This window comes from Topomyia yanbarensis, chromosome 2 (genome assembly GCF_030247195.1).
Source record: "Topomyia yanbarensis strain Yona2022 chromosome 2, ASM3024719v1, whole genome shotgun sequence".
Classification (NCBI taxonomy): Eukaryota; Metazoa; Arthropoda; class Insecta; order Diptera; family Culicidae; genus Topomyia; species Topomyia yanbarensis.
Window position 1 is genome coordinate 337,690,936 of NC_080671.1, and position 22,381 is coordinate 337,713,316.

Genomic DNA, 22,381 nt, shown 5'->3' on the forward strand with positions numbered 1-22,381 from the left:
CATCCAAACATTCTACTATCGTTCGCCTTCAGTCCCATCGATTTCGAAGCAAGCTGGAAATTCCACGTGCTTTCAAAAATTACAACGGAACTACCAGCCCAAGCAGTTGACATGTCCCGACTGAACTGGCTACTAAACATTGTCCTAGCAGACCCAACTTTCCATCAACACGGTCCTATCGATCTAATATTTGGAGATTGGAAAATTTCTACGATCTGTTGCGGGAGGGGCAGATCAAAAATAGTCACGATGAACCACTATTGCAGAGCACCGCTCTTGGATGGGTGGTGTCAGGCCGAGTCAACGTAGTTGCTTTACCGTCGTTCACGAGCTTCGCACATATGTGTAGTACACCGTCAATAGAAGAACAATTAACACGCTTCTGGGAGATTGAAGCTTGTCATTCGAAAAGCACATTCTCGTTAGAGGAATCTGCTTGTGAAGAACATTTTGCAACCAATACTATTCGAAATTCTTCAGGTCGTTTCGTCGTCGCCTTGCCAAAGAGAAGTTCAGTGTTAGTAGCGCTAGGAAATTCAAAGACCATTGCACTAGTCGCTTTCTTTCCCTCGAAGTCGCCTTTCTGCAAATCCTGTACTGAAAGAAGCTTATTCTGAATTCATTCATGAGTACGCCCAGCTCGGGCATATGAAGCTGATGAATGGTATTAGCGATTCTGATCGATCCTCTCCGTCCTATTATTTGCCTCACCATTGCATCATCCGACCAGATAGCATCACCACTAAACTCCGTGTGGTCTTCGATGCTTCGTGCTCCACAGACACAGGAGTGTCTTTAAACGACTGTCTAATGATCGGTCCACTCGTGCAGGGTGACCTTCTTACCATTATCTTGAGATTTCGGATGCCACAGTTTGCTATCATCTCTGACATCGAAAAGATGTATAGGCAAATTCTCGTCTGTGACAATGATCAGCCACTCCAACGAATATTATGGAGAGACTTACCATCACAACAGATTCTGAGCTACCAGCTAACAACGGTTACGTACGGTACATCATCATCGCAACAAAGAGTCTCCAGAGACTGGCTGAAGACAGTTCGGAAGAGTTTCCAGTAGCAGCAGAAGTCATCCGACAAGACTTTTACATGGTCGTTAGCGTGGAAGAAGGCCAAGAACTTTGCAGGCAGTTGATTCATGTGATGCACTCTGCTGGATTTCAGCTCCGGAAATGGGCTTCAAATGAGCCCAAGGTTCTAGAAGGAATTCCACTCCCCCTAAAGAACGAACGAACTATTTTCGACCTCGACTCGTCGGTTGCGCCGATAAAGACACTAGGTTTGCAGTGGGATACAGCACAGTGAACAGATACCAATAACCAAACGCGTGGTTCTGTCGGATATCGCTCGGCTTTTTGACCCTCTGGGGTTAGTTGGGCCAATCGTCGTCTTAGCAAAACTGTTCATGCAAGAACTTTGGCGAGAAGGAAAAAATTGGGATAATCCGCTTTCCGATTCTCATCAATTGGTCAGAATTTCGCGATGATCTTCACGCTCTTTCGTTAACCCTTAAATGCGCTATGTTGTTTTAAAACAACATTGTGAAAACCATCTCAAAATTATCATAGTGACGTATTCAAACTGTGAGACAATTTTCAGAAAATTTGACAATAATTGCTTTGCGCCTTTAAGAGTTAATGAAAATACCTCGATGGGTCGTATCTACAGTATCCGCAATTTGTTTGGAGCTACATGGGTTATGCGACGCTTCGAAGCAGGCGTACGGCGCTTGCATTTACGTCCGCGTAGTCTCTTCCAGCGGAAGCATCTACGTTAAATTGCTGACCGCCAAATCTAAGGTGGCACCGATTGGAAAAACGAGAAAAGATGTACCGTCTGTTTGCCACGTCTGGAGCTCTCTGCAGCCCTTCTGCTAAGCCATCTCTTCGAAAAGGTTCAATCTAGCCTAAACCTTAAAGTTAGCAGTTTCTTCTGGACTGATTCAACTATAGTCCTTGCCTGGCTCTCCGCCAGTCCATCACGCTGGAAAACTTTTGTGGCAAAACGGACCTCAGAAATCCACACAGAAAAAAATATTTTGTAATTTTAAGTTTATTTTCATGCACATATTTGGAGCATGAATATAAATGTAAAATTCAGTTCCACCAAAAATCCACACGACTTGTCGTGCTTTCTTCAACGAATTTAATTATAATTCTACACGTGGATTGAAAATTACAGTTCCTTCAATCGGAAAACCAATGCACTTCAATGTATTTTTTACTCGCTTATTGCTGTAAAATGAATGACATGTAATATTACACGAATGAAACTGTAAAATTGTATGCTTTTTGATGCTCCAATTGAGTGCAGTGATTTTAACGTAGTTTTCAACCAAAGTTTTGATTCAATCCTTGTATGTTTACATTCGTATTGATTTACATGTCGTTTAAATTTCATTATTTTTTGTGTGCAGCGAATCACAGCCAAGGGCATCTGGGCACATGTTCCAGGTACATAAAACCTAGCAGATGTCATTTCGAGAGGAGTGTCACCAACGCAGCTACACGATTTCGTTCTCTGGTGGAGGGGGCCGCCATGTCTCGATTTTGGTCACCTTTCACACGCCCCTCCGCAGAAACATTCACTCCCGAACAGCTAGAAGAACGAGTGATTGCCCTTCCAATTCAAGTCCAGCCTCCTAATGAGCTGTTTCTGCGTTATTCATCCTTCAACAAACTCGTACGTATTGTGTCGTGGATCCAAAGATTCAGTTTTAACTCGAGGATTCAGAACCGTTACTGAAGGAAAACCGGGTGTCTTTCTGTAATGGAAATCAAACAGGCTACACACTGCTTGGTGAAACTCGCCCAGGATGAAAGATTCCCTCAGGACCTCGCGGAAGTAGCTCGTAATGGGCAAGTCAAACAAAATTCTCGATTGAAAACTCTTACTCCAATACTAACGAATGGCGTATTGCGTGTCGGTGGCCGGCTGCGCTATGCTCCCGTAAGCTACGACCAACGGCATCCGATGATCCTGCCGGACAAACATCCTTTCATTCAGCTACTAGTAGTTCACTACCACCGAAAGTTTTTACATGCTGATCCGCAGTTGCTAATTGCCACCATTCGTGAAAAATTCTGGCGGTTGCGAATAAGAAACCTTGCCCGCCAAGTTGTTCACTCCTGCGTCAGCTGTTTTCGTTGCAAACCTAAGATCCTGCAACAGTTCATGGGTGAACTTCCGCCGGAGCACGTTACACCAGCATTTCCGTTTCTCCGCACGGGTTTGGATTACTTTGGACCTTTTTATTATCGTCGATCTCGCCGAGCTGCCCCTGTTAAATGTTTTGTTGCCATTTTCGTATGCCTCGTAACGAAGGTGGTCCACATTGAGTGCATTGGAGACCTCATTCTCAGCTGCTCTGAAACAGTTTGTCGCTCGCCGAGGGAAACCAGAGTTGATTGAGTGCGACAATGCAACCAACTTCAAAGGAGCTCAACGCGAGCTGAACGATTTAGCCCAACTATTCGTATCTCAGCAGCACCAAGAACTGATCACTACCAACTGTACGGAAAATGGGATTACGTTCAAATTCATACCTCCTAGATCCCCAAATTTCGGCGGGCTCTGCAAAGCAGCCGTCAAGTCGCTGAAGAAACACTAGCGCAGCACGGTCGGCAATATTGTATTGTATCAGGACGAATTTCTTACTATACTACCTCAAATTGAAAATTGCCTAAATTCTCGTCCAATCACTCAGCTCAGTTCGAACCCTAACGACATCGATCACTGGCCGCCATTTCAGAACCAAATCTCGAAGGTGTACTTTCCAACCGCTTAGACCGATACCAGCAAACACAGGAATACGTCCGGCGAATTTGGAAGCAGTGGCAGTCGGAATATTTGTCCGGATTGCAGCCTCGTACTCAATGGACTCAACAACGAGACAACATTTCCGTGGGTACCATGGTACTGATGAAAGAAGAAAATCTTCCACCACTTAATTGGAAATTTGTACGAATACTGCAAGTCTTCGCGGCTGATGATGGCAACATGCGGGTAGTAACCGTTAGGATAAAGGATGGTGAATTTCGTCGTGGAAAATCTGCGTATTGCCCATTCATAAACCTACGGAATACCTCGATGATGAAGCCACTGATCCATATGAAGGAACCTAGAATCCTTCCAACGATCACAGTGTACTCTCTGTGCAACAATGGGAGGTCGTTGGACCTCCCATTCATGTAAGTCTATTTAATTTAACGAATTTGCAAAAAGTTTATGAATTTTTTGTCCACCATAATGCTACACGATGATGGTGCCTGCTCCAATCCACAACCATGAGCAAACGACAAGCTAACTGCTTCTTCAAGAGGACCTGCAACTGCATTTAAGCGCATCCACTGTATGTCGGTGGTTCTACAGCAAAGGAGATAAGGACCTGAAGGGAGGCTCAACACCCACCCACTGAAGAAAGTCACCGATTCATCTACCACCGATCTGGCTTCCTTGATGGATGACATCACGTTCACAAAAGCACAACTATGCTCAGTCACTTGATGCCAACGATCATCGTCCGTTTTCGGACCCGTGGAGGCCGGTTGCCTCCAATCCAGTTAAGTGTTGTTTTTTTTTTTTTTTTTCTCATTTTGCTGTTTAAAAAGCCGTCTATGTTTGTTCCAGCATGACGATCCAGACAAGGACAGCTAAGCAAGAACGAGCAGAACGATCGACTCAGTCAACACAATACCATGGTCATTGTCGAGACATGCACGTACTTCCGAAGGGACACCCGGTCATCGACGACGAAAACCATGGCGTAGATGGAACAGGAATCGACTCGAGGATATGTGAACAACCGTTCGAAGAAGTCTAGCAGACAGACATCACCAGTAGCAGCATATGGACAGACGAAGCAGAAATGATTACGCCACAATTTTGAATTTTTATATTTGAGTTGTTTAAGAAGTATAGGTTTAGGAAGAAATCACCAAGTAGTAGATAGGAGTCATTTTGTTAAAAATCCGCCTTTTTAACGGTGGCCGGCATATGTTCATTCATTTCGTAGATTAGGGACGGCAATCTGCTCGAATCAGACACATACGGTTTACCCTTTCTTTTACCGTCTCCTTATCAGGCTATCTCAGCATCCGACCGAACAGACCGATCGTGTTTCTACCTATCTTCTGATAAAACTTGATATAAGCGAAGCAAACGAGTCAGTCTCGAATAAACTACTGATAGCATCACACCCATTATCGTTGTCATATATTCGACGGAGCCAATAAATAGTCGTGTCGTTCCTAACTCCAAAATCAAGAGCACTGCTTCTTAATCCGAAGGACTTGATCGCGGCATCAATATATTCAATGTCAACACTGAAACTGCCCAGGGGAATTGAGATGACGTTGTCCCGACGATAATCGGCAAGACCGCAGGTGGAGATGTTGACGACCGACACAAAAGGCATCGAGGAAACCTGACGCCAAGTTGCGGCTGGCTCATCACAAAACGGAGGTAGTGTTGGTCTGCAGTAAAAGCGTAAAAAATCCAGCGTGTCGTGAACAGCGTCGGGGGGCAATCCATCCCATCGATGCGTGATCTAAAACACCTGCGTGTAATTGTCAACGATCGGTCAAATTACAACAGCCATGTCGACTATGTATGTGAGAAGGCTGCGAGGACAACTCAGGCATTGGCTGCATACGCTGCGGAGGAAGTGACGAAGGGATCCACGAAGTAGCGCTGCCGGTTACAAAGCCGTCGTGGAACAACAGATCGGGTTCGGGAAAAATTCCGTCGCCGTGGAACTCTTCGTCGGAGTAAACTGCATCCACCGCCGTAGATCAATTAGCTTGTACGGAACTCACATTCGGGTGAATTCACTGCCGTGGACTATTCGACTATATCGTAACAAAGCTGGGAGCTATTAGGCTCACGAGAAAGAAATCGGCATGGAGAGGAACTCCGCCCCCAGAAACTCTTAGTCGGAGTAGTGTAGCTTTACTGCCAGGAACTATCAGAGTGATCCGATCGTGATTAAGATGGGAGCTAAAAGGCTCACGTAAACAGGAGCAAAACGGTTAGTGATAATTGACCGCTGAGGGATATCCGAGTGGAGATCAGAGCTAAATGGCTCAAGTACGTAGAGGATCCAATCGGCGAAACAGAAGGAGACGGAAAGCAATTGAAGAGTCGAGAGCTAAATGTCTCAAATTCATATCATGGATAGAGTGGAACTTCAAGTTAGCTGCGGAAAACTCACGAGCAAAACAAAGAGATACGATGAAAGAATAACGACCCTTCCCCTTACGAAACGATACTTTGTTGTAGTTCCGTGGGGAAAAGGGCGGAAAAAGAGTAAGGAGTGCTTTAAGTGTTTAGGCATGAAGGTGAGTCCCACACAATGCCAACACACTACAAGCCAGGCTTTTGAAGATTTTTAAACCTTACTATACATAAAAATTATCGAAGACATGGCAGCAAGTTGGAGCGACTTCTTAGACTGAATTCTCCCACAGTGTAAATCTGGCGAAGAGTGAACGCCCTCAGTGGGAAACGGCGTAACAGCGGATTCACCATTCAAACTGGCAACATCGCAATCACAAACTTCCAAGAAATTGACAACGAACTGGGATGCCACTTCGCAAACCTTTCCGCAATCACATCACACTTGTCAACCTTCCTCCGAACCCGAACTCACCGACGGCCTTTCCCGCCGGACTCGAGAACATCGGCAACCTATTACTGAGGAACCTGCCTTCCCAAGCCAAAAAAAACACTGCTGCAAAGCTACTACCGAATATGGGAATTGTTAATACCAGTGATGAGAGCGACCCGTTCACCACCAGTGTTCAACCCGAACTGGCGGCTGAGATACTAGTATCATAACAGGAAAGTGATTTTTCACAACTGCGGGTAGGTTTGGAAATTTTTTATTTGTTGTTTTTGTTCCTTAGAACGAGAATTTATAATTTTTTCTCGAACAAGACAAGCCCAGAAATTGGCTGTCCGATTTATGGCTGTCGCTACAATTAGCGCATTTGAAACTTTTTTTTGGTTTTTTGCACCGGACAAGTATCTTTTGTGTACGGTTTATCACCACAGATCATACATTTGGAATCCAAATGACAATTTTTTGTACCGTGCCCAAAGCCTTGGCATCTACGACACTGGGTCAGATTTTGAATTCTGCCCCCATGTCGTCTATAATGTTCCCACTTTACTCGCACGTGGAACATAAAACGTGCTTTTTCCAATACTTTCAAATTATTAACCTCATTACGGTTAAAATGAATTAAATAAAGCTCCTGGATAATTCCAGAGCGTACTGGCGTATTATCGCCGCTAGCCTTTCTCTTCATAAGAATTGAAGGAGAAAAGCCAAGTAAATTTTTCAATTCGTTGAATATTTCATCCAAACTTTGACCTTGTGGTAGCCCCTTCAAGACAGCCTTGAATGGTCTATCTGTCTTGAAATCATGCGAACAAAATTTATATAACTTCTCCTGGAGTAGTCGTTTCTGGCCAATCAATTCCTCCTCTTCGACTGATCTGAAAAGAGACTTTCACGTCCGGAAGGAACGTCGAAAACTCAGTTCGAAATGCTTTGAAGTCGGCGATCACCACTGTTATCAGCGAAGGTTCTTCTCATTAGCATTATGCACAATGCGAGGAAATTTACAAATTTCGTCAGCTTCCCATTCTGATAAAACATCGAATGAGTTGCTGCATCAATTGAATTTTCGGGCACACGGCCTTTCTGGGAGGACCCGGACAGGTTGGAAGAATTAAATATTTCTTTAGGATGAATTATTCTTGGAAAATGTTTTAATCTTGAAAAGGACTGATTTTGTAGAAAAAGTAGAAGAAAGAAGTCCTGATAAAGATTGTTGCTTCAAGCCGGTATGACGTCTATTCTACTTTGATTTATTGATAATGGAGTGGATATTTTGACACTTTTGTTCATTCGCACTAATATAAAAAATTCTCCGGTTAATTTACGTAACATGTTTTACTTAAGAAAATAAAATTGTTTTGAAGAATTTGTTACATAATAGAGGAGAATGGATAAAGATATTTAGGACAATTTGTTACATGGAGGGAGTCGATTTTGGGCAATTTTTGAGATACGTAATTTATGAATGGTCCCATCAGAGACAGGCATGTACACATAGTATGCTGCAGTCTTCAAATTTATAAAAGATCCAGAATAAATGTTTATTTAAAGACCACATACGGAAATCATTTCCGATTGTATTCGGTCAGCCTTGCAAAAACACCCTTTGCTATCTCCCACTTACCATGTCTGTCTCGGTCGAAAACGCAGCAATAACACTGCACTGCAGCTATAGAATCAGTACGTACGCGATAGCCACCCATTGAGCTTGTCGGACGACGAACGCGGCGAGAACGAACAGATTTTTAGAAAATTTCTCCAGCTGATTTTCCCGGAATAAATTAAATTTTGCACAGTCACGCGGAAGCCAACAACCAGGGAGCATTCGGTATGCGCCGGTTTCAGCCATGCCTTCCGCCGTTTCGTCGGTTGGCGTGAATTATTTAATTGTTTATTAATGGAACTCACATCTGGAGTCAAGAGCATCGCTAGCCTCCCCTACCCACCCAATATTTCTGTCCGTTACTGAGACTCGATGTTCAGTGGCAGTTCCTAAACGCTTGATAACGACGACGACGATGATGCTGATGATGAAGAGCATCAGGCCCAAAAGGCTGTGGCAGATTATTCGCGGTTGATGGTTTGTGTATTTTGCGGTGAATGAAATGGTAATTTAATGAAACGCTGTTAATTTGAATATAATTCAAGCTGGAGAAGTTAAACAGCTCACTGGGAGAGGTTAATTAGCGAGGAAAAGTAGGTTATTGATTGTGCTGAAGGCGAATTATGTTGCCACTTGCAGTTAGAAACTAGTTATTAAATTATATATAATCACCTTGCTGTTGTTTTTTATAGAAATATTAAAGAGTTTTTAACAATCCTAAACTTTTCAACTCAAGCTTCACCGGCTAAAATCCACAAATCTTTCCTAAAACTGATTACGAACCAGATTACATCCTCTACAACAAGAACTGGCCCGTGTCCAGCGTAGATAAATTATTAAACACTATCAGCAGGGGGAAGAGGATTTATCTAGGTCCACCTACTTGACAGACCTTTCAACTTTGGGACAAAATAATTCTCACCCGGACTAGTTCTAATCCGAGTTATGTGAACTTACATACAACAAATACACAACCCCAAACGAAAGCCGGAAACTTTCCCTTTAAACCGTCTATGTATCTAGCAAAGTATTTAAACTGGTTCAACACCACACGTTCAAGTCGAAGGGCGAAAGGACACAAATCTTAAGAGTGATTAGCTCTGGTCATCCTGCTGGAAAGCATGTCGGTATAGTGCCCAATTTAAGGGAAGAGAAAAATGCGTGAAACATTTATCCCAAACAAAGAACAAAGTTGTGCAAGGAATGGTTCCATTCTTCACACCCCCGCAAAAGTATGCTGAATCTGGTCAAAAGGGTTGTCCAGGCGGGTTGATTCCCGATTGCGGAACATTTACGGGGTTATCGAAGAATTCAACTAATGTTCCACTAAACATTGCTAAAATGACCGTAAAAAATGACCAGCGGCAAGTGGATAAATGGTGATGATGCTGTTATCTGACCACCCTTTTCTTCGGAGCGAAATCTTGAAAGGTGATTTAATGGTGTGCAATCCCTCCGGGCCGACGGCAGTGGCAGAGGGTGGAAGAAAATTAAATCGTCATCCTCTCGGAGGTGGTCTGGTTGTTTTGACCGAATCGGACAACGGTGATTCTTCGACGGCGATGATAGTGATAATCAGGTTACTGCGAAGGGAACAATCGAGCAATCTATGTTTCGGGAGGGTGGAACCGGAAAGTTTAATTAATTGAAAGTGATTTGTATCTTTTCGACTGGGGACCAATTTTGGTACCGGAGAAAGGGGATCATTCCAAAGGTTAAAGTTTAAAATAGTGGTATCACAGTTTGGCGAGTCGAGGGAACAGTTTTTCAATCTTCAGTTATTGTTGAAAATTCTTCCTGTTTGCGGAAATGGACAAAAACGATGATCTCTTCCGAAAAAGAAAAGAAAAAGTCCGGAAGCACCAGTTGTTGGTCCAAAGATTTTCCAATAACATTGAATCAGCGTTTCGCATCACGCTTTCCTGACAGTCTTCGATACCCTTCTTGGGATAGAATATGCTTTTCTTAGTTCTGAGAAATGAGAAAAGCGAAACAATTACAACAAATCGAATGTATGGTGGAAAATCGGCAAACGAACTTAGCATTTGAACTCTAAATAATTAAATTCTCCAACAAAGTTCCAAAATAAACTACAGAAAATGGTTCCACCCCTGCTAGATGAATCCAACAGCTATTTTATTCAGAACCGCTTCCCTGCGTGAAGAAATTTAAAATTTATTACAATTCAAAGTTTGACCAGTGCCGCCCTAGGAACACAACGCACGGATCGGGATCGGATGGACCAGAATCCCGCTGGGCGACTGACTATCGTACTAAGAAGAAGCAAACGCAAGCAGAAAACTTCACATCCTGCATTTTAAAATTCTCATCACGGTTCAGCTTACGTATGTGCCGCCTCTGCTGGTAATGGTATTCTTTGTAAATGCAATCCTTTTACGCTTACAGTACCGCGCCCACTCCCACCCAGCCAGCTCAGATGGTTTATGGCGGATGTACCGGTCGGGGGAAAAAGTTTCAGCTGATGTCCAACAACCGCACAAATGAGAAGACCCAGATTCTGACCGGCACAAGACAAGCAGCCAGCAACGCCGTTCCGAAGGCCTGTGGAGGGCGGTAGTCCATTTCAGTGCTTGCATAGCTGGATTAAGTGTTACGATGGCTGATGATAATAAAGAACAGCACGCTAATTACACGAAATTACATAAATAAATAATGTTGGCACTCTGGCAGCAAAGGGGCAATTAGGTTTTGGAACTGGTAATTAGAGGTCAGCAGTAATGAGTGATTAACTTTAAAGCACTGGCACGAAAATACGTTTCTTCTGGTTTCGAAAAGTTTGTTTTTGCTGACAGATGACTATTCCATGGTATCAGATGGTGGCGGCACGGAAAACTTTACAACAACATAAATGTTCATAAGTTATGCATACTACAAAATTTATCTTGAAAACTGTTTCGACTGGGGACTGACCAGATTCTAACGAGACGAAGTTGAAATACGAAATCCATAACTAATTCCGTTATAGGATTTGTATCCTTCACGTGCAAATATGCTTTAAAACTTATTTTTACCGAAATTTCATGGCTGGTTTAGGAATAAAGAATCAGTAGCGACTGGCTCACATGGCCAGCTCCCCATGATGATCGGAGATTTGGGCTTTGCCATGATTTGCTTTTTCGTCATTTCTCTGATGGGAAGGATTGGGGAAGTGGTAAGGTTGGGGATAGGGAAAATAACAAAACAGAACAATTCAAACAGAGCATTCTGCTAACCCCCCCCCCCTCCTGGAACGATGCTGAATGATCTACAGGTGCTACAATAGCAGGAATAAAACTTCCAACCCCTGGAGGAATTCATAATTTTTATTTAAACAGTAAATGGAAATATCAATACCCCCGAGGTAATATTGAGATAACTCATTCGTTATCGAGCACTCAGTCGAGATAGAAGTCTTTTGTCATCGGTCCGTACACTCTATAGCGACAAATAGTGTTAATCCGCGTTCAAGGTTATTTGCACACTCTACGCCTAGTTGAGGTTTCAGTATTTTTTCCCTTCTTTTGTGTTTCTGTTTCTGAGTACCGTTAGCCGGCCAGTGAAGTGAAGCAGTGTTATTCTAGTAAGCCGTCTGGATACCGTTACCTACACAAGGTAAGTATTAGTTTTCGTTTCCCCCTTCTTGGTTGTCTTAATAACGTGCACTGGGCAATAGGCCCGTGCAAAAATGACTTCCCCTGACGGCGGTTCGTCTCAAGGGGAGATGGACGTCGAAACAAAATCGGCTCCCCGGCTCAAAGTATATCCGAGCTCGGCCACCGGGCCATTTGTGATCTTCTTTCGGACCAAAGAAAAAAAGTGTTTGAATCTGTTGCAGATTTCTCGCGTTCTGACAGACCGGTATTCGGCCGTGACAGAAATATCGAAAATTCGCCCTGATAAGCTTCGGGTGGTTGTTAACAGTTCAACTCAGGCAAATGATATTGCTGGCTACGAGCCCTTTACGAGGGAGTACAGGGTGTATATTCCAGCTAGCAGGGTTGAAGTCAGTGGGGTCGTTTCCGATTCGAGTCTGAATTGCGAGGACCTGCTAAAATATGGGACTGGCTGTTTCAAAGACCCCATGCTTAAGCCAGTGAAGATACTGGAATGCAAACGTTTGCATTCAGCATCAGTCGCAGCTGACGGGAAGAAAACATACGTCAACTCAGACTCTTATCGGGTGACCTTCGCCGGCTCTGCCCTGCCCAATTACCTCCTCTTTGACAAGGTTCGTCTACCTGTTCGCCTCTTTGTGCCGCGGGTCATGAACTGTACTAATTGCAAACAATTGGGACACACAGCCTCCCATTGTAGCAATAAAGCCCGCTGTGGGAAATGCGGTTGGAATCATGCGGATGATTCCTGTGGTAGAGATGTCGAAAAGTGTCTCTACTGTGGGGGAAACCCACATGATCTCCCTTCATGTCCCGCGTACAAACAGCGCGAGGAAAATCTTAAGCGTTCCCTTCAGGGACGCTCTAAGCGATCTTTTGCAGAAATGCTTAAGATAGCTACGCCACCTGTCTCTACGAACATCTTTACCAGCTTGTCTACTGACGAAGGCGACTGTGATGAACCCCAGGAGGGAACATCTTCTGCTGTGCCTAGAAGTAGTAGAAAAAGGAAGAACATTTCCTCTTCCAAGCTTCGTCGTAAAGGCCAGAAGGTGTCTCTTCATGGTCCCCCTAAAATAACTACTCAAGGAAGTACTGTTGTAAAACCGAAGCAAGTCGCTCCCGGTCTCAGTAACCTGAGCTCAGAAAAGGAGTTCCCAGCACTTCCAGGAACATCAAAAACCCCAAGTGTTCCCATATTTCAGCCAGAGAAAGAAAACAGTGCTGGCTTAATAAATTTCTCTGACATTGTGGACCGTATTCTTACAGCGTTGAACATTTCTGACCCCCTTAAAAGTATCTTGATAAGCTTTCTCCCCGCAGTAAAAACATTCTTGATGCAGTTCACTGCGAAATGGCCCCTCCTTTCAGCGATTGTATCCTTCGATGGCTAATTCATCGAACGAGGTCAAGGATTTAATCACTGTTCTACAGTGGAATTGCAGAAGTATTATCCCGAAAATCGATTCGTTTAAAATCTTACAAAATAATTTGAAATGCGATGCATTTGCCCTATGCGAGACATGGCTCACTTCAGAAATAACCCTACACTTTCACGATTTTAATATTATTCGCTTGGATCGAGAAGACTCTTACGGAGGAGTACTTTTGGGGATCAAAAAGTGCTATTCTTTCAATCGGATCGACCTCCTCTCGACACCAGGCATTGAAGTTGTCGCTTGCCAAACCACAATTAAAGGCACAGACCTTTGCATTGCTTCCACCTACATCCCCCCTAGAGCCTCAGTTAGCCACCGACGGCTTTGCGATATTGCGGAACTCCTCCCCGCACCGAGGCTAGTTTTAGGTGACTTCAACTCCCACGGCACGGCATGGGGTTGCCTTCATGACGATAATCGATCTACCCTACTCCATGAGCTTTGCGACAACTTCAATATGACCATTTTGAATACGGGTGAAATGACACGGATTCCTGCCCCTCCAGCGCGTCCGAGCGCCTTAGACCTGTCTCTCTGCTCGACATCGCTGCGGTTAGATTGCATGTGGAAGGTAGTCTCTGATCCCCACGGCAGCGACCATCTGCCAATCGTAATTAATATTGCTAACGGTTCAGGGCCACCGAATACAATCAATGTTTCGTATGACCTCACACGAAATATTGATTGGAAGAGCTACGCGTCCGCGATATCCGAAAAAGTAGAATCGACACAAGAGCTTCCTCCGGAGGAAGAGTACGGGTTCCTGGCTGGCTTGATTCTCGATACCGCGATTCAAGCTCAGACTAAACGCGTACCAGACGCGAATTCACGCGGGCGTCCTCCCAAACCATGGTGGGACAAAGAGTGCTCAAACGTGTACGCGGAGAAGGCCGCTGCGTATAAGACCTTCCGGGACGACGGGCTGCCAGCTAGCTACCGACAGTACGCGATGGCGGAAACGCGCATGAAGAGTTTGATAAAAGCCAAAAAACGTAGCTACTGGCGCCGGTTCGTCGACGGACTGAGAGAAACATCGATGAGCACTCTTTGGAGTACGGCCCGGCGCTTACGAAACCGAAACAGTACCAATGAGAGCGTGGAATATTCAAACCGTTGGATATTCGATTTTGCCAAGAAGGTTTGTCCGGATTCCGCCCCGGCACAGAAGATCTACCGCGCCGCGTCCACTCACAATAACGCGAACGAAACACCGTTTTCGATGGTGGAGTTCTCACTTGCTCTCTTATCATGTAACAATAAAGCCCCAGGGCCAGACAGAATCAAATTTAACTTGTTAAAGAATCTGCCAGACTCTGCCAAGAGACGCTTGTTGAATTTATTTAATAAGTTTCTTGAGGGTAATATTGTCCCTCATGACTGGAGGCAAGTGAAGGTCATCGCCATTCAAAAACCAGGAAAACCAGCCTCCGACCACAACTCGTATCGACCGATTGCAATGCTGTCCTGTATCCGAAAGTTGTTCGAGAAAATGATCTTGTTTCGCCTCGATAATTGGGTTGAAGCAAATGGCTTACTGTCAGATACACAATTTGGTTTCCGCAAAGGCAAAGGCACGAACGATTGTCTTGCGTTGCTCTCAACAGAAATTCAAATGGCTTATGCTAGCAAAGAGCAGATGGCATCAGTTTTCCTAGATATAAAGGGGGCTTTTGATTCAGTTTCTATCAAAATTCTTTCTGAGAAGCTGCACCAGCATGGTCTTTCACCGACTCTAAACAACTTTTTGCTAAACTTGCTGTCTGAAAAACATATGCATTTTTCGCATGGTGATTTATCGACATCACGAATTAGCTACATGGGTCTTCCCCAGGGCTCATGTCTAAGCCCCCTTCTCTATAACTTTTACGTGAATGACATTGACGAATGTCTTGTCAATTCCTGCACGCTAAGGCAGCTTGCAGATGACGGTGTGGTCTCTATTACAGGTCCCAAAGCCGTCGATCTGCAAGGACCATTGCAAGATACCTTGGACAATTTGTCTGCTTGGGCCCTCCAGCTAGGTATCGAGTTCTCCACGGAGAAAACTGAGCTAGTCGTATTTTCAAGGAAGCGTGAACCAGCGCAACTACAGCTTCAATTAATGGGTCAAACTATTGCTCAGGTTTCAACTTTCAAATATCTTGGGGTCTGGTTCGACTCTAAAGGAACGTGGGGATGTCACATTAGGTATCTGAAACAGAAGTGCCAACAAAGGATCAACTTTCTCCGTACAATAACCGGAACATGGTGAGGTGCCCACCCAGAAGACCTGATTAGGCTGTACCAAACAACGATATTGTAGGTGATGGAGTACGGGAGTTTCTATTTTCGCTCCGATGTGAACATACATTTCATCAAATTAAAGCGAATCCAATATTGTTGTTTGCGTATTGCTTTGGGTTGCATGCACTCGACACATACGATGAGTTTAGAAGTGCTGGCGGGCGTCCTTCCGCTGAAAAATCGATTTTGGGAACTCTCATATCGATTGCTCATTCGATGCGATATCTTGAACCCGTTAGTAATTGCAAATTTCGAAAGGCTTGTCGAGCTCAATTCTCAAACCCGAATTATGTCCTTGTACTTCGATTACATGGCACAAAATATCAATCCTTCTTCATATTATCCCAACCGTGTCAATCTCTTTCATGCTTCTGATTCAACTGTATTCTTCGACACATCCATGAAAGACGAGATTCGTGGAATCTCGGATCACATACGTCTGCAAGTGATCCCAAGCATCTTTCATAGCAAATTTCGAGAAGTCGACTGCAACAAGATGTTTTACACCGACGGGTCAAGCCTCGACGGCTCCACTGGCTTCGGTATATTCAATCAAAACCTCACCGCCTCATTCAAACTCAATGATCCTGCTTCAGTTTACGTCGCAGAACTTGCTGCTATTCAGTATACCCTTGGGATCATTGATACTTTGCCCACCGATCATTACTTTATTGTCTCGGATAGCCTCAGCTCAATCGAGGCTCTCCGTTCAATGAAACCTAGAAAGCACATTCCATATTTTCTGGGGAAAATCTGGGAGCGCCTGCGTGCTTTGTCTGTAAGATCGTACAAGATTACCTTAGTTTGAGTTCCCTCGCATTGCTCCATTCCAGGTAATGAAGAAGCGGACTCTTTAGCTAAGGCGGGCGCTTTACAAGGTGACATATATGAAAGACCAATTAGCTTCTGCGAATTTTTCAGTATCACTCATCAGAGAACCCTCGAAAGTTGGCAAACTTCATGGAGCAATGGTGAACTGGGAAGGTGGCTACATTCGATAATCCCTAAGGTATCGACGAAACCTTGGTTCAGGGGGATAGATGTGGGTCGGGATTTCATTCGCGTGATGTCTCGGCTCATGTCCAATCACTACACGCTGGACGAACATCTCCGGCGTATTGGGCTCGTGGATAGCGGTATTTGCGCTTGTGGCAACGGTTATCACGAAATCGAACATGTTGTCTGGGCATGCGCCGAGTACTGTTCTGCCAGATCTCAACTATTCGATTCCCTTCGGGCCCGAGGAAGATCACCCAATGTCCCGGTTCGAGATGTACTAGCAAGCCGCGATATTCTCTACATGTCCCTTATATACACGTTCCTCAAAACCATCAACATCCAAATTTAAATGCCCCTATCTTTTCTCTTATTATTCCCAGAAGTGCCCTCTTCCGCCTACCGTACCCCAACGATGGTTTGATACGACTCCAAGACGAGACAAAACATCTGTCGAATGAACCAACAACACGAGATCTACAGTACAACATCACACACGCAGCGCGGTGTGTTCCCGATCCGTATCTGAGCCGTACTACGAAATCATCTGGAGGAACCCCTGCCGGCTCGAGGAAAACCGCCCGGCGTCCCAATACTTGATACATCCGTTCGAATCTGTAATCCTGGTCGTTGATTCCTGATGCCGGAAACTGAAAGTTTATATCTCCCCCCCCCCCCCCCCGTTCAGCCTTGTCCACCCACTCTTTCATGTCTCTGATACACAGATGTATGACTTCACCCCTTCTCCCCTTGAATATCTTCCCAAAACTTATGTGCCCCCTATCTTCTAGTTTTAGTTGATCAATATTTAATCTCGTTAAGAAATGCCCAACAGTACCACTACTTTAAAATAGCCCTAATTAATTCCCCTTAATCTTGAACCACTCTTTCTAGTTATTTCTAGTTAATAAGCTTGTAAAATGTTCCGCTTAGTTAATAATTAATTTCTCCTACAATCTCCCTTCTAAAAATCATAAAGTGAATTACTATACAAAGAACACACAAAATGACCCGTCCCCCAAATCTTACGAATATTATATTATACCCTCTTTTATATGTATAAGTTAGCTGTAAAGTTTTTTTTTAGTTTCATTATATAAAACAAAATAATATTGAAATGTGTAACCCCCTAGTTTTAAGAAATTCAAAATGTAAAACAATGAAAAAATGGCACCTTTAAGCTAACGCATACGTGCCTTATCAAATAAACAAATTGAAAAAAAAAATATTGAGATAACAGAACGACAACACCCCAGAAGAGATATTGTCACTTAAATACGGTTTAAACTAGAGCTCCCTAACACACTGGGTTGGGAACAAAAGCGCATCCTTGAGTTTCAGCTCTCCATACATAGGTTCATTTATGTATGGAGAACCAAATATCCGGATACGCAATTGCATTACTGCTTGGCTGTAACATATCAAATGATATGAAGTTCCTTAATCGGATTCACAAAGATTACACGAATAATACTCAGCACGCTGCATAATAGCCAAGTGATAATTGAGTTTGTTATGTCCAGTCAATGCCCTGACTAGAATACTGCAATTGTGCTGGGGAAAATGCAACAAATTATTTGACATTTTCGGACACACATCCGGCCAGGGCTGGCGGAACACCTTTTTCCCGAGTGGGTAGTAAGATTCGAAGTGATTTCTCCTCGTACTGACGGAAGTTCGGATATGGCGTGTGTAAGTGAAAATGAGAATTCCCTGATAATATCTGGTGGCTATTTGGAAACACTCTTTGTCAACAAGGCTGTTTGTCCAACAGCTCAGCGAAAATGTGTATGTTGAATACTACACCCAAAATCCAACGGGTATGTTTCTATTACTTTTGGGTCAGATTCTATTGCCTTTTTGGTATCAGACCACGCAATTGCGCATTGTGGTGTAAAACTCATATTACCGCAAAGGTAGTAAACGGTGGAATGACGATGTAGGATAATTCGGTCGATTAGTATTAGTTAATACTAATACTAATCGACTGATACTAATGTATCGACCGATACTAATGTATCGAGTTCTGGCGGATTTCTACCCAAATTCAGGCCGGAATATTCACCAATTTTGGCAGAAATAGGTGGAATTACGGATTTTTTATAGGGTAACTTGGATAGTGAAAGAAAATTTTTAGGCAGTTTTCGGATCCGGCCTAGTTTCCGGATCCGACACAGCTCCCGGTCTGGACCAGTTCCCAAATTTGGACTTCCCGGATCTGGATCAGTTTCCGGATCTGAACTAGTTCCCGATCCGGACCAGCTTCCGAATCCAGACAAGTTCCCGAATCTGGACGAATACCCGGTAATAGACCAGTCCCTAAATCTAGCCCATCCCCTTTTCTCCACCAGGTCAAGACTTAAACCAGGCCCAGATTTTGTGCTTAGATCCAGACAAGAGTTTGGATCCGGGCTCTCGGATCGGATACGTGGACTATATGTCTTGCTTGCCGTACATTACAGGAAGGACTGTTAATGTTTCGTGCAGTCGCTACCTTGCTGTTGACGTTCGTGATAGAAAAAAAAACTCAAATTATCTACGATCGAAATACCCACAACTATTCCGAGTCGGCTTTTTTATGACTGTGCTTTGAAGCTAGCTGAGTGTGAGCCGATGGGTATCTCCGGCGACCGACATCCTTTCAGGCTTAGTGGAGGTTGATTTGAATATTTCTCCGAAGGCAAAAATACTCTTTGTAGCTTTATTTTTCTCTTTTTGTTATTTAATACGACACTGTTTACGTAAGTCATATTCTGACCAGTCAGAACGCCAGACTATTTTCGAACCAAATGTGCGCCATCTATCTTTTGCCACTTGATTATGTTACGATCTTGAGATAGCAGTTTTATTTAAAACGACGGTAAATTCGTCCATCAGACTGGGGGGAGACACCGCTGGTGTCAAACGAGCATTATTAACACTGTTTTCCAGGGTACTAATTGTAGCGGCTATTACCCTTACTTCGTCTAAAATATCATCGCCAACAGCGCTGGATTGTGATCACCGTCCATTCAAACTCAATGATCCTGCTTCAATTTATGTCGCAGAACTTGCAACGCTTCAGTAAATGCACCCCCCATCAGTACTTTATTGTTTCGGATAGCCTCAGCTCAATAGAGACTCGCTGTTCAGTGAAATCTAGGAAACACATTGTGCATTTCCTGGGGAAAATATGGGAGCTCGTGTGCCTTATCTGTAAAATCGTATAGATTACTTTGGTTTGGGTACCTTTTTATTGCTCGATCCCGGGTAATGAAGATGTGGACTCTCTTGCTAAGGCGGGCGCATTGGAAGGTGACATTTACGAAAGACCAATCTGCTTCAATGAATTTTTTACTGTCTTTCGTCAGAGGACGTTTGAAAGTTGACAGTCATCGCAGAGTAATGAAATGTTACGCGGCTACATTCTATTATCCTGCTGGTATCAACGAAACCTTGGGTTAGATGAAGGGATGCGGGTCTGGATTACATTTGTGTGATGTCTCGGCTTATGTCCAATCAGTACACATCAGACGCTCATCTCCGACGTATTGGGCTCGCGAATAGTAGTATTTGTACTTGTGGCAATGGTTATCACGATATCGAACATACTGTCTGGGCATGCGCCGAATATTGTTCCGTCAGATCGTAACTATTTACTTGCCCATTTTATTTTTGTATCATTCTTAGAAGTGCCCTCTTCCGCCTGTACTGTACACATACGATGGTTTGATGCGGCTTCAAGGTGAAACGAAACATTTCGGTCGAACGAGTCAACAAACACGGGACCTACAGCACAAACATCACACGCAACTCATATGAAGGATTCCCTACCGGCTCGAAGAGGATCACTTAGCATTCCAGTACATGATGCTTCCTGATGAAGGCCGTCCGAAGAATCTTTATATTTTTCTCCCCCTGTCATTTTTATCTACCCTCTCTCCCTGTCTCTGACATCCGGATGTAGGAATTTACGCCCCTGTATTTTATAGTTTCTGTGGTTAAATACATAATCTCATCTCCTTACGAAATGCCCAACTGTACTACTACTCATAAAAATAGCTCTTATTGACCCCCTAAAATTCAATCACTCCCTCTAGTTTTTGCCTTTCTCATATAGAAAGGTTATGCAATCACTCTGAAAAACGTCAACCTAATCCCGGGCAAATTTTTTTTTCGACTCGCGTAAGGTTTCTGGATTTTAACAGGGGCGTAGTTGATGGTTTACGGAGAGGGGTTACACCCCCCTCTACTGTTCACTCCCCTCCTTTAAGAATCTCCTTAAATCACCCCTCAGACCACCACCCCATCCAGCCCACATACCCCTCCCTTTCAACCCCATCATCTTTAAACCACCACTATATCACAAAGCATACCAATTTAAGCTGGGGAGTCGTTCGTTCATGGGACTTTCGCCCTCCTCACATACCCACCCCCGCATGACAAAATGAGTTAGCAAGCAGATAACATTGATCTAATGCTGATTAGGCAAATGGAGTATGATATTTTTTTGTTTCAAGTGTTTCACCGTCGACACGTAGCTCATCATAGCTCAAATAGCTGTAATATCTTCTTAGTTTCATCCACTAGTTTTAAGATATCTAAAATGCAAAACAAATAAATTATCACTTTTAAGCTAACGCAAACGCACCTGATCAAACAGACGAATCAAATTAAAAAAATAATTATTAAAAGATATAATTATTCAATACGACGAACTTTACTGAACCAAAAACGACTAACCAAACGAAACGGAGAATAATCGGAATTATTCTTCATTTTGCCACCCAGAATGACACGCTGCTTTACGAAAGATTCAGAGAAACCGATACACTATCTCGACTGGATCTTCCAACCTACTGCAAACCACCAACTGTGTATCATTTTCCCGATGATTTGGTATTTTTAATGCCAAAAATTTGTCTTTAATAAGAAACGATATATCATCCTGCCTGTGCTGTGGCCCAACTGTCTTCCCCGGCATCGAGTTTGGTGGTGTACATAAATTACTTAGGTTTCGGCTAGCATTTTCTTGAGATGCGCGCCCTCACCCTCCTTCGACTGACTGATTTTCCGACCAAGCGTGTTTATCGCCGGGAAAACTATCCCCTTGGCATTGCATTGAAAGCGTGTCAAAAGATACGTCACACACACACGCACACGAACAACATTCAGCCGCTAGACCAGGATGAGTTGTGAACTTTTCCCGACCCGGACGTTTGTACACTGCGAATACAAAACATTCAGCTCCAAAGCGGAGGGGGGGGGGGGCGAAAACTAAGCAGAAAAATGTTTTTCTTTAGCGACTGACATCGCACAAACCCCGAAACGGGCGGGGAGGACAGTTTGGAAGCAATTCGTAACTTTAATAGTTAAGGCAATGTCACAGGAAAGTTTTCCCCTCCATCGAATGCCACGGACAGTTAAGAGCTCTTTGGGGACTTGTAAAGTGGATCTTGTCTTTAGATTCTTTGGATTTAGCGGAAAAAAGTCGGAAACGATAATCACTCTTTAATACTTGATGGTTGATTTTTGTGGACGGGTTGCAAATTTATTGCTGCTTAGTTTTCAATAGTTTAACGGAGTTCAAAGATTACTCATCTTAGAATGCTAATTTAAATTATAGCATGATACTGAAATATCCCCATTTGTGTCGCAGTCGGAATCACATTTCTGAGATTTGAGACTATTGATTGTAATTAATATACATGTTAAAATTTCAAACTCTCAAATATGATAACGATCAATTTGACTCCCTGAACAATGTGACTACATTAGTTGAACGTTTCAATTTGGAACCATGTGTGTTCCCAACAGAAAAT

At 43.6% G+C, this 22,381-nt stretch overlaps 1 protein-coding gene across 1 annotated transcript; it reads left to right on the top strand.

Moving 5' to 3' along the window:
• Positions 1-2,789: 2,789 nt before the first annotated feature.
• LOC131680620 (uncharacterized) lies at positions 2,790-3,630 on the top strand. The gene is made up of 2 exons (XM_058961336.1): positions 2,790-3,249; positions 3,383-3,630. Exons 1-2 carry the CDS (start codon positions 2,790-2,792, stop codon positions 3,628-3,630), a joined length of 708 nt encoding a protein of 235 aa, XP_058817319.1.
• The last annotated feature ends 18,751 nt before the right edge of the window (positions 3,631-22,381 follow it).